Genomic DNA, 18,486 nt, shown 5'->3' with positions numbered 1-18,486 from the left:
AAAGTGTGTTATTTGGTTGAGAGATATTCAAGATGTTTTAGATTTAGTGAGAGATGCTTAAGGATGGTTTTAGTTTAAAGAGAGATGTTTAGGGATAGTTTTAGTTTAGTTGAGAGATGTTTAAGGAAGGTGTAGATTTAGTTGAGAGATATTTAAGAAAAGTGTAGATTTAGTTGAGAGATGTTTAAGAAGTAGTGTAGTTTAGTTGAGAGATGTTTAAGAAAGTGTAGTTTAGTTGAGAGATACTTAAGGAAGGTGTAGTTTAGTTGAGAGACGTTCAAGAAAAGGTGTTTAGTTGAGAGATGTTTAGGAAAGGTGTTTAGATTGAAGATGTTTAATGAAGGTGTAAGATTTAGTTGAGAGATGTTTAAGGAAGGATTTAGATTTAGTTGAAGATGTTTAAGAAAGGTTTAGATTTAGTTGAAGATATTTAAGGAAAGTTCAGTTTAGATTGAGAGAGATATTTAAGAAAGTGTAGATTTAGTTGAGAGATATTTAAGAAAAGTGTAGTTTTAGTTGAGAGATATTTAAGGAAAGTGTAGAATTTAGTTGAGAGACTTAAGGAAGGAAATGTAGTTTAGTTGAGAGATGTTTAAGGAATTATGTAGTTTAGTTGAGAGATGTTTAAGGAAGGTTTAGTTTAGTTGAGAGATGTTTAAGGAAGGTTTAGTTTAGTTGAGAGATGTTTAAGGAAGGTTTAGTTTAGTTGAGAGATGCTTAAGGAAGGTGTAGTTTAGTTGAGAGATGCTTAAGGAAGGTGTAGTTTAGTTGAGAGATGCTTAAGGAAGGTTTAGTTTAGTTGAGAGATGTTTAAGGAAAGTGTAGTTTAGTTGAGAAATGCTTAAGGAAGGTGTAGTTTAGTTGAGAGATGCTTAAGGAAGGTGTAGTTTAGTTGAGAGATGTTTAAGGATGGTTTTAGTTTAGTTGAGAGATGTTTATGAAAGGTTTAATGTTCTGTTTTTGGTGATAGTTAACAGTATGGTTATTTCTAACCAGATATTTTCAAAGAATTGTTTCCAGTTTTGAAAAGCAGATGCACACTTGTCGACAGCAGATAGAACAGCTTGAAAGGCATCTGATGTCTCTATCCCAGCCATCACTCCTATCACCCCAAGGTGAGTGTTTCTAAGTCTGATTAACTTAGTCTCTGTCCAATTTTGCCTTTAATTGTGCCTGCTATCAGTTGTTACTGAGGAATGAGTGTTTTAAATGTGTTTAACTCAAACTGTGATGAGTATTCACCTTAAGATAAGTTATTGTAATGTCTTTAATTTAACCTACTGCCAGTTGTTACCACAGGGTGAGTGTACTTAATATCTTTAGTTCAATTCTCAATGCATTGTGTTTGTATCTAATGTGTAGGTTACAATTGTTTTGTGGTAAATGTATAGGTTAATCCTTAGTGTAGTCACTGCCACACGTTTGTAGACTATATTATCAAAACTACTGGCACAACATTTTCAAGTTTGAAATTTACCCTCTGGATGTGTGTTTGTATTTCTTTCTGTGACAGCGAAGCAGCACATGCTGAGTACAATTATTATTTGCCTTCAGATTGTGTATGTGTGAGTTTTTACATTACAATTAAATATACCTTTCTCAAGTCAGTTATGGTTAGTGTAATGATGTGTGAGACATGATGTGGACTGTAGTAAGGGGTATGATTGTCCCATCTTGTTTTGACATGAAGAACAACATGCAATGCTAACCTTTGTTACTAACCTTCCTGTGAGGGTCCATCTACCAACCAGTACAACAACTCACTTAACCATACTGCTGTATCTGTTAGGAATTGGTTTGAAGACCACAACATTAAAGTTTTCCAGTGCCCAGCTGAAAGGGCCTTGGTTTAAATCTGACGCAACCACTTTGAGATGTCTTGGACTGTTTAGGAGTTGAAAAGACAACAATCCATTACTGAACTGACACTTACTTTGAAGGAGGAATTACTCCTGATGTTTAGGGTTTCTGGCAGGGTCTGAGCTGTAATTATTCACCAAAATGGGCAGGATTACTCCTGATGAATATTCTCCATAATGGGCCACCACACTATTATAACTCTTTTGTTAAGGGAATCTTTCCTTTGCACATTATGAAGTTTTAGTTAGTTACATTCAAAATTTACACTTTTTTATTATCATGATGTATGAATAACTAAATATACCTAAAGTTAGTTACATTCACAATTTAATTACACTTTTTATTATCATGATGTATGAATAACTAAATGTTGTAATATTATACAAGTTTTAATTTTATAAAAATAAATCCTGAATTTTATCTAATATGAGAATTGTGACATCTTTAGACATCTCATATTTACCACTCTTGAGAGAAGTGTCAAGTTTAATGTAAATCATTCATTATAATTTGTTGTTACTCAGGCAAAACATAGTATTTATAGCTTTTAACTCGTTTGGTTATTGAGCTATAGAATAGAAATTCATTCTCTTGTCACGTCTTTCACAAGTTACCCATAATTTTCTCTGACATTTAGTACTATATCATTTAGAACCAATAAAAAGCCACTGTTTTAATCTATCAAGTAATGTATTGTATTAAATTATTTTTGGTACAGAGTATTGTCTGAAGTACAAGAAACACACCGACCAGCTGAGCTGAATGACTTGTCAGATAATTAGAAAGCCAGATAAACTGTGATAGCTATAGGACATTGTCTGTTTTTTGATTAAATAAAACAGATTAGTACCATTAATATATAAAAGTAGGGTTAAGTATCATCAACAGTCGACAGCAAAAGATGACCCAGAGAAGTACCTTCCTTATTGATTCTCATGAATATTTTTTACTTATTAATATAAAAATAAGTAAACTGTAAATTTAGAAACTTTTTAGGATAGATGGTTAGATTAGGTAAAAGGATAATAAGAATTTCACATAATATGCTAGTGAGTATCCTGTGCATCATGTAATTCATTAGAGTAACATGAGCTACACATTTGTCAAGTGATTTACAACTTGTTGGCAAAAATATTAATTAGACATTGCTCCAAATGCAATAAAACAATAAATTATGAACAGACGTATGCTTATATGAGTTTAAAGCTAATTAGGATAAACAAACGTATTTTCATATTACAATTTGAAGTCAGTGTAAAAAGAAAAGTATAATTTACATTCATTTGAATTTTTATTTTTTTATAGTGGTGACAGTGTAAGTCATTTTATCAACCTCCTATAGATAAGATATAAAGTTTTACTTAATGTTCAAAATTAATTTGAGAGCTTTAGAAGTTACACAAATGAAATTGAAATAAATATTTTTGATCTTTACATGAGAACCATTTTGGACTCGGAGCTGACTCTGAGTGTATATTATTAGAAAAATTCTGAACTCGGAGCTGACTCTGAGTGTATATTATTAGAAAAATTCTGAACTTTGAGCTGACTCTGAGTGTATATTATTAGAAAAATTCTGAACTTTGAGCTGACTGAGTGTATATTATTAGAAAAATTCTGAACTTTGAGCTGACTCTGAGTGTATATTATTAGAAAAATTCTGAACTTTGAGCTGACTCTGAGTGTATATTATTAGAAAAATTCTGTACTTTGAGCTGACTCTGAGTGTATATTATTAGAAAAATTCTGTACTTTGAGCTGACTCTGAGTGTATATTATTAGAAAAATTCTGTACTTTGAGCTGACTCTGAGTGTATATTATTAGAAAAATTCTGTACTTTGAGCTGACTCTGAGTGTATATTATTAGAAAAATTCTGTACTTTGAGCTGACTCTGAGTGTATATTATTAGAAAAATTCTGAACTTTGAGCTGACTGTGAGTGTATATTATTAGAAAAATTCTGTACTTTGAGCTGACTCTGAGTGTATATTATTAGAAAAATTCTGAATGAAACTACTTCATTAAAAATTCTGATTTTATTGTCTACAAATGACTCATAACAATTACTGAAAGCCTGCAAAATGTGTGAAAAATATACAAAGCGTATTAGAAGTTATAATGTGGAAACTATAAAAGTCTGTCTAGGGTTAAAAACTCAGCCAATTCAACCAAGCGCTTAATTAGAGAGATAAAATGTCTAGAAGCCATGCAAAATAAGTGGGTCTAATACGTTTTAGTTTAATGTCCATCTATATACTGATTACAGTTGGGTGATTTCTGGTCATTATGATATTGTCAGTGAACTATATTATCTGTAGGATGTCTTAAATTACCTAAAGTTTTAAATCGGAAGCTACCATCATTTATCTGATGTAAATCTTTTGTTTTTTTCTTAAATTACCTAAAGTTTTAACTCGGAAGCTACCATCATTTATCTGATATAGTGTTGTTTGTTTTTGATAGAAACATCATGAAAGTTGAGGGGTTTTCCTTAAGCTATTTCTCCTGCTTTATTTCCAGAGCTAACACTTATTATCAAGAGATTGTATGAAACGTTTATAGCTTTAGCAGCCCAAGTCCAGACTGTAAACGAAGCAGTACAGGTAAGCCTTCGGGAACTTTGAAGTTAAACAATTTGACGTTGTTATCGTAAGGTTGTATTAAAAGAGTGTGTTGTTTATTATGAAACATTTCACAACGATGTGGATTTTATAACATTTCACCACCAATATTTCACTTCCTGGAGCTATTGAAGTTTAAACTTCAAGAAATAAGTTTGTCCTTTCCTTTACAAAAGTCACATGGCATGGATATTCAGAGAAATAATTCACTGCTTTGCAAAGCAGTGACTCTTTATTGGGCTAAGATTTTCAATTGATAATAAGATAAAAACAGTATATGGTCTTATAATAAATGTTAAGTGCACAAGAAATCTGATGAAGAGGTATAAGAACAAATGTTTCAGTAGATTCTTTGTTGGTTTTGAAATTTAAAGTCCAATTAAAACAGTGTTAATACTGTAGAATAATAGAAACACCTTTTTTAAGGCGTATGATTTTTAAGGTTGTAATTAGAATGTGTATGAGAGAAGTGAAATGAGTCTTGTTCTGAAAAAACCTGGACTTGTGGTACTTGATACGTTTTGGACAGTGTTTTAGAATCTGTGAATAAAAGTATATTTTTAATGGAATCACTTCTTATGTACCACTGTAGCTTGGAATATAACAATGTGTCTTCCTTAAAGTATTACAGTATAATTATATCATAATCACAGAATCACTTCTTCTGTACTGCTGAAGCTTGGAATATAACAATTTGTCTTCCTTAAAGTATTACAGTATAATTATATCATAATCACAGAATCACTTCTTCTGTACCACTGAAGCTTGGAATGTAACAATTTGTCTTCTTTAAAGTATTACAGTATAATTATATCATAATCACAGAATCACTTCTTCTGTACCACTAAAGCTTGGAATATAACAATGTGTCTTTCTTAAAGTATTACAGTATAATTATATCATAATCACAGAATCACTTCTTCTGTACCACTGAAGCTTGGAATATAACAATGTGTCTTCCTTAAAGTATTACAGTATAATTATATCATAATCACAGAATCACTTCTTCTGTACCACTGAAGCTTGGAATGTAACAATTTGTCTTCTTTAAAGTATTACAGTATAATTATATCATAATCACAGAATCACTTCTTCTGTACCACTAAAGCTTGGAATATAACAATGTGTCTTTCTTAAAGTATTACAGTATAATTATATCATAATCACAGAATCACTTCTTCTGTACCACTAAAGCTTGGAATGCAACAATTTGTCTTTCTTAAAGTATGACAGTATAATTATATCATAATCACAGAATCACTTCTTCTGTACCACTGAAGCTTGGAATGCAACAATTTGTCTTTCTTAAAGTATTACAGTATAATTATGTCATAATCACAGAATCACTTCTGTACCACTGAAGCTTGGAATGTAACAATTTGTCTTTCTTAAAGTATTACAATATAATTATATCATAATCACAGAATCACTTCTTCTGTACCACTGTAGCTTGGAATGCAACAATTTGTCTTTCTTAAAGTATTACAGTATAATTATATCATAATCACAGAATCACTTCTTCTGTACCACTAAAGCTTGGAATGCAACAATTTGTCTTTCTTAAAGTATTACAGTATAATTATATCATAATCACAGAATCACTTCTTCTGTACCACTAAAGCTTGGAATGCAACAGTTTGTCTTCCTTAAAGTATTACAGCATAATTATATCATAATTAATGTATAAGTACTGTAAATCTCGTTTTACTTTCTTTCTACATGGTTAGCCCACTGGTTGCTCAGCAGTACGTCTGAGGGTTTATAATGCTGAAAACTGCTCTTGACACACAAGGCAGGTAGAGCACAGTTAGCCTATTGGGTAGATTTGTGCTTAGCAATTAACAAATAAATTGTGTGTAACATCTGCAGCAATATGACTATTAGATATACATTCTGATTTCTCAGAACATAAATAGGCAGAAGTCATTTTGAACTGATTTTTGTGCATACGCAAATGTTAGAACTGTAAGAGATAATAGAAAGTAAAGAACTGTGTTGGATGTTCTATATTTAAGTGTGAGAACTCTGTCACAAGCAAAGAGGGAAGTGAGTAATGTTTGGTTAAAGTGTTATATAATTGTAATTCCATGTATATTGCATAGCTTTTAAAATAGTAAGTTTCGTACAACTAATGGATTTTAGACTTATTTCCATATAAGTATTTAATAAAACAAATGTTATTCTAGAACCAGAAAGACCAGTTTCTAGCTTTCAGAAGACAAGTTCATGGTGATAATGTAGATATATTCAACTCACAAAAGAAAATACCAACAAAAACAACGAACTATATGTTAAAACATCCCATCACTGTTGGACCAGCACCATTTTCTACCATGCCAAGTGCAGCAGCAGTTGCCATGGCTACAGCTTTAAACAGGACTCAACAGCCAAGTGGTATGTCACACATTTATATCTGAATGTTGCAGTTTCTGGGTATAATGTATTAAACATCTTGAGTGAAAAGTTTGATCTGTTTATTGACAGTGTTTGTGGTATAATTTGTAATGTTAATCTAAATACTGATAACTTTATTAACTGTTTCTAGATATTCAAGAGACAGTAATATTATTGTGAAAATTGTTTTTATTGTTACACAATTTTTGACTGTCCTGACTGCACTGAGTGCCTGTAGCAAAGTTTAGCATACTTTAAAAGATAGAGATGGAAGTTTGTCAGTAAAAATTTGAATGTGGAAAGAAGGTATTGTATGCCGACACCGAGTAGGATGTTCTATTGTATGCCGATACCGAGTAGGATGTTCTATTGTATGCCGATACCGAGTAGGATGTTCTATTGTATGCCGATACCGAGTAGGATGTTCTATTGTATGCCGATACCGAGTAGGATGTTCTATTGTATGCCGATACCGAGTAGGATGTTCTATTGTATGCCGATACCGAGTAGGATGTTCTATTGTATGCCGATACCGAGTAGGATGTTCTATTGTATGCCGATACCGAGTAGGATGTTCTATTGTATGCCGACACCGAGTAGGATGTTCTATTGTATGCCGACACCGAGTAGGATGTTCTATTGTATGCCGATACCGAGTAGGATGTTCTATTGTATGCCGATACCGAGTAGGATGTTCTATTGTATGCCGACACCGAGTAGGATGTTCTATTGTATGCCGACACCGAGTAGGATGTTGTATTGTATGCCGATACCGAGTAGGATGTTGTATTGTATGCCGATACCGAGTAGGATGTTGTATTGTATGCCGATACCGAGTAGGATGTTGTATTGTATGCCGATACCGAGTAGGGTGTTGTATTGTATGCCGATATCGAGTAGGGTGTTGAATTGTATGCCGATACCGAGTAGGATGTTGTATTGTATGCCGATACCGAGTAGGGTGTTGTATTATATATTGGTACTGATTAGGATGTTGTACTGTATAGTGATACCGAGCAGGATGTATTGTATATTGGTACAGAGTAGAATGTTGGGTAAGATGGAATTAAATATAATAAAAGAATATTGGACTTTTTTTTTTTGTCAGGATTACAAGGAACACAAACTCTGTCTGCACAAAGTAACCAGAGTGCTAGAGGACTAGGACCCAATGGTTTTGGAACAGGTTAGCAGGTTTTGTTTTAGTAATAAGTTAGAAGAAACACAGGTTAGCAGGTTTTGTTTTAGTAATGAGTTAGAAGAAACACAGGTTAGCAGGTTTTGTTTTAGTAATGAGTTAGAAGAAACACAGGTTAGCAGGTTTTGTTTTAGTAATGAGTTAGAAGAAACACAGGTTAGCAGGTTTTGTTTTAGTAATGAGTTAGAAGAAACACAGGTTAGCAGGTTTTGTTTTAGTAATGAGTTAGAAGAAACACAGGTTAGCAGGTTTTGTTTTAGTAATGAGTTAGAAGAAACACAGGTTAGCAGGTTTTGTTTAGTAATGAGTTAGAAGAAACACAGGTTAGCAGGTTTTGTTTTAGTAATGAGTTAGAAGAAACACAGGTTAGCAGGTTTTGTTTTAGTAATGAGTTAGAAGAAACACAGGTTAGCAGGTTTTGTTTTAGTAATGAGTTAGAAGAAACACAGGTTAGCAGGTTTTGTTTTAGTAATGAGTTAGAAGAAACACAGGTTAGCAGGTTTTGTTTTAGTAATGAGTTAGAAGATAAGTTCACAGGTTAGCAGGTTTTGTTTTAGTAATGAGTTAGAAGAAACACAGGTTAGCAGGTTTTGTTTTAGTAATGAGTTAGAAGAAACACAGGTTAGCAGGTTTTGTTTAGTAATGAGTTAGAAGAAACACAGGTTAGCAGGTTTTGTTTTAGTAACCAGTTAGAAGAAACACAGGTTAGCAGGTTTTGTTTTAGTAACGAGTTAGAAGAAACACAGGTTAGCAGGTTTTGTTTTAGTAACGAGTTAGAAGAAACACAGGTTAGCAGGTTTTGTTTTAGTAACGAGTTAGAAGAAACACAGGTTAGCAGGTTTTGTTTAGTAACCAGTTAGAAGAAAACACAGGTTAGCAGGTTTTGTTTTAGTAAGGAGTTAGAAGAAACACAAGGTTAGCAGGTTTTGTTTTAGTAAGGAGTTAGAAGAAACACAGGTTAGCAGGTTTTGTTTTAGTAATGAGTTAGAAGAAACACAGGTTAGCAGGTTTTGTTTTAGTAATGAGTTTTAGGAAACACAGGTTAGCAGGTTTTGTTTTAGTAATGAGTTAGAAGAAACACAGGTTAGCAGGTTTTGTTTTAGTAATGAGTTAGAAGAAACACAGGTTAGCAGGTTTTGTTTTAGTAATGAGTTAGAAGAAACACAGGTTAGCAGGTTTTGTTTTAGTAACGAGTATTAGGTGGATATGTTTATATTTATCCAAGTATAAATTCATGATTTTGAAATTGTGTTTGTAAAGTTTTGTACCATTTGTTTATTTGACTAAAATTAATGATATGCGATAATTCATAAAAATAATAATTCACTATTTGAAATAACACTTTTTGATATTGTTTTTTTATATTAATATTATTTCTATATTTTCAGGCTTAGGCACAAGCAGTGCATTTGGTAGTGGAGGTTCACTGTTTGGTGGGTCAAACTTAAGTTTTGGGAGCAGTTCAACTGCTTTCAAGCCTCTAGGTAAATAGTGGTAAGATTCACAACGTTCTCTGTCTACCCTTTGTCTTGAATCAAGTTCTGATGGTGTTGTCTTGTTTCTCAAATGAACTTATAACTTTATATTCAGACCTCCTCTGTGAGTTTGTCTTGCAGTTTAACATGCATGAATACTGTACATAAATCAAGTAGTGTAATTCATCATCTGTTGTTTGTTACAAAATAGTCGTTTCTGTTTCTGTGGGTAATTTTTTAAATAATACTATGATGTGACTCTGCTTAATTATATGTTAAGTTTTTTCCTACTTTACCTGCCGACACTGATAAACTTAAAACATTTAACGTTAAAATTCTATTAATTTCATGTAATAGCTTTTCACTTTATAACTAAAACTTGTCAACTATTCAGTCAATATGTATTCATTCAGTTGAATAATAACCCAAAAGGAAAGTACACCCACTTCTGAAACATATTGTTCTGTTGACACAAAGAAATGTCACTCAGAAGAAAAGTAGTCATGTCAGAAATATGTCACTGAGTTGAATGTGAGATGTCCCTGTCATGTCAGAAACATAACAAATATAGAATAGTGAATATTAACTTTCTATAATTTAAAGCAGTTTTATAGTAAGTAATGCTGGAACCGTGACTTCTGAGGGATCTACAAATGTAGTTGATAATAAAATATCACTTATTTTATAGATTAACATGTTTATAGTTAAGTTACTGTATAATAAATACATTCTTTATTTTATAGATTAACATGTTTATAGTTAAGTTACTGTATAATAAATACATTCTTTATTTTATAGATTAACATGTTTATAGTTAAGTTACTGTATAATAAATACATTATTTTATAGATTAACATGTTTATAGTTAAGTTACTGTATAATAAATACATTCTTTATTTTATAGATTAACATGTTTATAGTTAAGTTACTGTATAATAAATACATTATTTTATAGAGTAACATGTTTATAGTTAAGTTACTGTATAATAAATACATTATTTTATAGATTAAAATGTTTATAATTAAGTTACTGTATAATAAATACATTATTTTATAGATTAACATGTTTATAGTTAAGTTACTGTATAATAAATACATTATTTTATAGACTAACATGTTTATAGTTAAGTTACTGTATAATAAATACATTATTTTATAGATTAACATGTTTATAGTTAAGTTACTGTATAATAAATACATTGTATCATAGATTAGCATGTTTATAGTTATTATACAATAAATACATTATTTTATAGATTAACATGTTTATAGTTAAGTTACTGTATAATAAATACATTATTTTATAGATTAACATGTTTATAGTTAAGTTACTGTATAATAAATACATTTTATAGATTAACATGTTTATAGTTAAGTTACTGTATAATAAATACATTTTATAGATTAACATGTGTATAGTTAGGTTACTGTATAATAAATACATTTGTTATTTTATAGATTAACATGTTTATAGTTAAGTTCATGTATAATACAACACTATATTATAGATTAACATGTGTATAGTTAGGTTACTGTATAATAAATACATTTGTTATTTTATAGATTAACATGTTTATAGTTAAGTTACTGTATAATAAATACATTATATCATAGATTAACATGTTTATAGTTATTATACAATAAATTCATTCTTTATTTTAGCATTTTTTCTCTAATTATATGAAAGTTTAATTTGTTAATCTGTTGTTATATAGATACATAACTGGAAATATTAAACTTAATAATACAATATATATTAAGGAGAATAATGTATTCCTAAACCAGTCATAACGATGTAAGATGATTTTTTAATAATAATTACTGTCAGAGAGCCTCTGTGTTTGTTACAAGAAGAAAAGCACAATTTTTCTCACTTCAATAATGTTTGACTGTTATGAAACTTTGTAGAACAGATGACAACTGCCTGTTATGGGATATAAGTTGACGTTTCAAAAGTCTTCTGCTTTTTGTATTCAGAAACGTTGTCCTCTACACTTGTGTCTACAAAACAGGCAGTTGCCGTCCATTCTACAAAGTTTCATTGTGAATACTCTGCCTAAAGAATCTGTCAAAGAATGTTTGAACATTATTTAAAAAATAACATACTGAAAATCAAAATTAATTGAGCTGTAGGTTTAGCTATAGCAGTGTGATGGAAAAAAAACCAGTACTGTTTATATGTGTAGAGCCATTACTTACTGTTTATACGTGTAGGGCCATTACTTACTGTTTATACGTGTAGGGCCATTACTTACTGTTTATACGTGTAGGGCCATTACTTACTGTATGTTGAACCTGTACACCAGACTAAGATAAATCTGTGAATGTTTATTTTAACATTACTGAGTGAATAACAAAAACTGTGTATTCCATATTGTAACTGATACAAGAGTTTAGCATTCAGCTATCTGATTAGTATTTATTATATTGTTTTAAACAAACTCTAAAAGTTCTTTGTCTTAAGAAGTGTTTGTGGTATATATTAATGTACTATTGTTTAGTCCAAACAAGGTAATCACAAACAACAGATATCCTTATTATTTAGTCACTGGACACACACGTTTGAAGCTGTGTAGAAGTGGAATACATGTAAAGTCTCACCACAGGAAGTAGCACTAGTTATTGTGTTCAGTTGGTTTGTATCTGAGGATGAACAAATATGTTTGATATAACAACTAGGCCATCTGTTGCTGCTCCCAACGAGACAGCAACTGGCTGGTATCATCAGGTTGTGATTTAAATATGATTGTTACATTATAACTCCCCTAGGCTGGCATAACTTAGGGTGTTGATATCCATTATCACTAAAATTATTTGCCTTCCAACCATAAGGGCATTATAATGTTAGGTTAGTTACTCTATTATTTGGTATAAGATTAGACCAGGAGTTAGCGGTGAGTGTTGTTGTCTGATTTCCTTCTCTTTGGTTGAAAGTTCAAAATTAGGGATGGTTAAAAACGGCCATAGCAGCTTTATTGTAGTTCAGAAAACAGAGAAGCATGTAGGGTGAGTTTCTTTTGGTGACAAAGTAAATCTCACCCAAGACTATTGTATCATAAGACTACCTACTTGATTACCTGGCCATGAACATAGTTGAATTAATAGAATAAATGTAAGACAAAATTATAACAGCAAAATTTTGATTATTTAGAGAGCTGGGATAATAAATATAAATAATTAGAAACAACAACTTTAATTAATTAATGATTTTCATGATACTAATCAATGTAATTGATGCCTGAAGCTCCAATACTATGGAACACAACCGGAACAGCACTGGTATTATGAGTGTAGGAATCTTCTATGTTCCAGAAAGTAGGGGCTAGCACTCCACTTGGATAAACTCAGAAAATATTTGACCTAGTTAAGTATTAACAGAGAAAGATATTACAGCTATCCCAAAAACACGATACTCAGTTGAGTGTCAACATGAAGTTACTCCAGTTATCACAAAAAATTACATGAATGATTAGCTGACACTTAGCCCAATGATTTTATGAAAAGTATATGTAAATTGAGTTGTCTTTCTTTCTTTGGTTCAACTAAGATTGTATATAATTATGAAATATTATAAAGAGACTGAATATCTGGAACATTTAAACAAGTGTTGACTCCATCACCACTAGGTAGTTATCCAGGTGGAAGTGGACTAAGTATGAACACATTTGGAAGCACGGCTCCAGGAACACCTCTTCCAGTACAAAACGAAACCTTCCAGCTTCAGAAACCTCCGCTAGGCAACAAACGAGGAAAACGGTGGACAAGTGCTTAAAATACTGTTTATTATACATTTGAATTGGAAGTTTTGAATGCTTGGGTAGTTTTCTTGTACCGATTTAGTAATAAAATATATATATATATCACTATTCTGAGCAGTTGATTAAAAGTTGAAGATTGTCTTGTAGTATTATAAAGCCTCCTTTTGTTTTAACTGAAGAACTTACATGTATCCTTTTAGTTTTATGCTTAACATTTTTCATTTCTGTACTTGTTATATGCTTTATTTTTAATGTTGACTGGTTCTAAGTTCAGGACACATTAACTGGTATTTACTGGTTTTAATTTCAGTACACATTAACTGGTATTTACTAGTTTTAATTTCAGTACATATTAACTGGTATTTACTTGTTTTAATTTCAGTACACATTTTTAACTGGTATTTACTGGTTTTAATTTCAGTACACTAACTGGTATTTACTGGTTCTAATTTCAGTACACTAACTGGTATTTACTGGTTTTAATTTCAGTAAACACTAACTGGTATTTACTGGTTTCAATTTCAGTAAACACTAACTGGTATTTACTGGTTTCAATTTCAGTAAACACTAACTGGTATTTACTGGTTTTAATTTCAGTACACATTAACTGGTATTTACTTGTTTTAATTTCAGTACACTAACTGGTATTTACTGGTTTTAATTTCAGTACACTAACTGGTATTTACTGGTTTTAATTTCAGTACACTAACTGGTATTTACTGGTTTTAATTTCAGTACACATTAACTGGTATTTACTGGTTTTAATTTCAGTACACATTAACTGGTATTTACTGGTTTTAATTTCAGTACACTAACTGGTATTTACTAGTTCTAATTTCAGTACACATTAACTGGTATTTACTGGTTTTAATTTCAGTACACTAACTGTTATTTACTGGTTTTAATTTCAGTACACATTAACTGGTATTTACTGGTTTTAATTTCAGTACACATTAACTGGTATTTACTGGTTTTAATTTCAGTACACATTAACTGGTATTTACTGGTTTTAATTTCAGTACACTAACTGGTATTTACTGGTTCTAATTTCAGTACACATTAACTGGTATTTACTGGTTCTAATTTCAGTACACATTAACTGGTATTTACTAGTTCTAATTTCAGTACACATTAACTGGTATTTACTAGTTCTAATTTCAGTACACTAACTGGTATTTACTAGTTCTAATTTCAGTACACTAACTGGTATTTACTGGTTTTAATTTCAGTACACATTAACTGGTATTTACTGGTTTTAATTTCAGTACACTAACTGGTATTTACTGGTTTTAATTTCAGTACACTAACTGGTATTTACTGGTTTTAATTTCAGTACACGTTAACTGGTATTTACTGGTTTTAATTTTAGTAAACATTAACTGGTATTTACTGGTTTTAATTTCAGTAAACATTAACTGGTATTTACTGGTTTCAATTTCAGTACACTAATTAGTATTTACTAATTTTAATATCAGTAAATTGTTAACTGTTATTTATTGGTTCTAATTTCAGTACATATTCACTGGTATTTGCTACTTGGCTGCATCTAATTTCAGTACACGTTAACTGGTATTTACTAGTTTTAATGTTGACTGGTTCTAATTTCAGGCTACATTCATTTCTTCCATATACTAGTTTTAATTTAAAGTAAATATTTGTCATATTTATTAGTTTTAATGTTGGTTACTGCACACTGTTATGCTCCAGTTTTACGACTTGTGGTATTGTTAACCAAAACATGAGATCTATTTGACATAAAACATTATACACAAGATAGGATCCAAACTTGTATCTAAAACTTTGTTCACTAACACCATTAGTAGGACTACAGTCTCCTTCATTAGAACTTCAACCAACAGTTGGTGTTCTATGTTTGCATCTGGTAGAAAAAATCTAAAAGCTATCTGAAATTGAAAGGCTGACCTTGTGTCTCCATGTGTAAAAATAAAGAATGAGATACACAAAATTTGAGAAAGGTTGAACCTATAGGTTACCTTATCATGAAGTATATTCAACATTACATTGCTGAACCTATAGGTTACCTTATCAAGAAGTATATTCAACATTACATTGCTAAATCTATAGTTTACCTTATCATGAAGTATATTCAACATTACATTGCTGAACCTATAGGTTACCTTATCATGAAGTATATTCAACATTACATTGCTGAACCTATATGTTACTTTATTATGAAGTATATTCAACATTACATTGCTGAACCTATAGGATACTTTGTTATGAAGTATATTCAACTTTACATTGCTGAACCTATAGGTTACCTTATTATGAAGTGTTTTTAACTGTTAAAATTCTTAGTCATATCTTTAGGCTTCCATCTATTTGTTTCAAAAAGATAAAAAATTACATGTGAATCATGAATTTACTGTAAAATATCCACAGATAACATTTTTTAAAAGAAATGTTTCCCTGATTTAGTGTTTGCAGCAACATATTTTATTTTTTGTATCTCTTCATAACGGCCTGGCATGACCAGGTGGGTTAAGGCACTCGACTCGCAATCCGAGGGTCACGTATTCGAATCCCTGTTGCATGAAACATACTCTCCCTTTCAGCCATGAGAGCATTATAATGTGTCGGTCAATCCCACTAAATTAGGGATGGCTAGTGTAGGTAGCCTTTGTGTAACTTTGCACAAATTTTAAAACAAACAAACCAATTTCTTAACTTTTTCTTCTAACTGGCTCTCCTGATTTATATAATGTTTACATAAAACGTGATTTTCAAATAGTATTTCTCTTTTGTGATTATAAACAGATTTCAGAAATGTAAAATGAATTAAAAAATGTTGATAACTTTTGTTTATAATTTTTATTTAAAATGTTATGACTCAAGATTTAACACATTATTACTTAGTTATGACTCAAGATTTAACACATTATTACTTAGTTATGACTCGAGATTTAACACATTATTACTTAGTTATGACTCGAGATTTAACACATTATTACTTAGTTATGACTCGAGATTTAACACATTATTACTTAGTTATGACTCGAGATTTAACACATTATTACTTAGTTATGACTCGGATTTAAATACATTATTACTTAGTTATGACTCGAGATTTAACACATTATTACTTAGTTATGACTCGAGATTTAACACATTATTACTTAGTTATGACTCGAGATTTAACACATTATTACTTAGTTATGACTCAAGATTTAACACATTATTACTTAGTTATGACTCGAGATTTAACACATTATTACTTAGTTATGACTCCAGATTTAACACATTATTACTTAGTTATGACTCAAGATTTAACACATTATTACTCAAGACATACAATACCAGAAAACCTAGTTTCAATGATGAGTTTAGAAACAAGTCTGTCACATCTGTAAATTGAAGAATGAATGCAATTGGTGTTGTTTGAATGTGAGGTGTTTTAAAATCACAATATTAATTAAGAGCTATAGTTTTAATGGAATTATTACACTTGGTTACTTTTGAAGAGTAATTGTAATAGAATTTCAAAGTTTTAAGGTATTTAATAAGTAATGCTTTTAGAAAGAGCATGGTGAGATAGATGGATCTTTGTACAAACAATAAACTGTAGTTTGTTAAAGTTGAAGACAAAAAGCAAGAGGTTGAACCTATATTGTTTTTTTGTTTTAATTAGCAATTCTTATAAACTGCCTGTTGAGGTGGATAATGAGAAATAAACTACATAATGAGTACAGTACTGTTTTAAATTAAAGTAGTAATGCTATAATTATTGGAGAATAATCCACAGCATGTTGATAAAGATCATAAGAAGTAAACTAGATTTCATCAAATTATTCAGGAGGGTTTTTCAGATAAAATTTGTACTTATTGTTAATCACTGGTGAGGATGTAGTTAAAGTGAGGGAACCTTTTGGTAACACTAAAAATCAGGTTTGATGTTCTGAGATAAAAACAAATGAAATTTGTTTCCTAATTTTCAAAAAGCCAATTTTGGTACAATTTATCAACAGTGATTTAGGATAATGGGTTCAAAGGTGGTGTTGGACAAATTTCAGAAATTGACAAAAAAAGAAATTCATTTTAATTTGAGATGTTCATGAAAACAGAAGAAGGACAAGAAGAAGAAATATGAAAAACACAAAATCATTCTAAACTTACTGGTCTGGAATAATGATAGGAATACCTTATGGAATCCATAATAATGTTGAAATAGTAAGGAGTTCTTAAATATCTTAAAGCAAAATATTAGAATTGGAACTGGGCTATTAATGGATGCTAAAAGCAAAGTTTTTGTTTGAAACTGTGAGATGGCCATGTTTTTACAAGAGAACATATAAATATTTCTGCCCATGAACATTCTATGGACAATATCTGAATTGACCTGAATCACGTAGATATTAATATTTTGTTAATAAGTAGAAAGACTGTGGGGTTAAAGTCAGTAGAACACCAGGGCAAAACAAGGTTTACCCCATGTCAGTAGAACACCAGGGCAAAACACGGTTTACCCCATGTCAGTAGAACACCAGGGCAAAACAAGGTTTACCCCATGTCAGTAGAACACCGGGGCAAAACAAGGTTTACACCAGGACAAGACACATTTTATGTGAATGATGAAGTGCCACAAAGTATTAGGAGCTTAGCTATAGGATAATTGGGTGGGTGAAAGTAAAATGTTGTTATTAACTGAGTTCAATTAATCTTGACCTTTGATTTTATTTTTACATTAATCATACTGATACAGACATAATTAATTAAGTTTGGTTGAGGGCATAAAACTCTCGGATGTTTCCAGTTGTATTAAGTCGTTCATGATGTTCCAAAATGTAAAGTATTGGAACGTCTGTCATAAAGAGGTTTGGTTAATAAAATGTAAAGTATTGGAACGTCTGTCATAAAGAGCTTTGGTTAACAAAATGTAAAGTATTGGAACGTCTGTCATAAAGAGGTTTGGTTAACAAAATGTAAAGTATTGGAACGTCTGTCATAAAGAGGTTTGGTTAACAAAATGTAAAGTATTGGAACGTCTGTCATAAAGAGCTTTGGTTAACAAAATGTAAAGTATTGGAACGTCTGTCATAAAGAGGTTTGGTTAACAAAATGTAAAGTATTGGAACGTCTGTCATAAATAGGTTTGGTTAATAAAATGTAAAGTATTGGAACGTTTGTCATAAAGAGCTTTGGTTAACAAGTTACATTTTTG

At 30.9% G+C, this 18,486-nt stretch overlaps 1 protein-coding gene across 1 annotated transcript in view; it reads left to right on the top strand.

Moving 5' to 3' along the window:
* LOC143228653 (nucleoporin p58/p45-like) overlaps nucleotides 1-13,412 on the top strand; it is a 32,695-nt gene extending 19,283 nt beyond the window's left edge. The window contains exons 10-15 of the mRNA XM_076459894.1: nucleotides 997-1,115; nucleotides 4,382-4,464; nucleotides 6,669-6,876; nucleotides 7,985-8,062; nucleotides 9,463-9,558; nucleotides 13,176-13,412. Of these exons, the coding sequence (XP_076316009.1) occupies nucleotides 997-1,115; nucleotides 4,382-4,464; nucleotides 6,669-6,876; nucleotides 7,985-8,062; nucleotides 9,463-9,558; nucleotides 13,176-13,321 (730 nt within the window). The 3' untranslated portion in view covers nucleotides 13,322-13,412. The remainder of the gene's footprint in view (nucleotides 1-996; nucleotides 1,116-4,381; nucleotides 4,465-6,668; nucleotides 6,877-7,984; nucleotides 8,063-9,462; nucleotides 9,559-13,175) is intronic.
* The last annotated feature ends 5,074 nt before the right edge of the window (nucleotides 13,413-18,486 follow it).

This window comes from Tachypleus tridentatus, chromosome 10 (genome assembly GCF_004210375.1).
Source record: "Tachypleus tridentatus isolate NWPU-2018 chromosome 10, ASM421037v1, whole genome shotgun sequence".
Taxonomy (NCBI): domain Eukaryota; kingdom Metazoa; phylum Arthropoda; class Merostomata; order Xiphosura; family Limulidae; genus Tachypleus; species Tachypleus tridentatus.
This window is presented reverse-complemented; position numbering and strand designations above follow the sequence as displayed.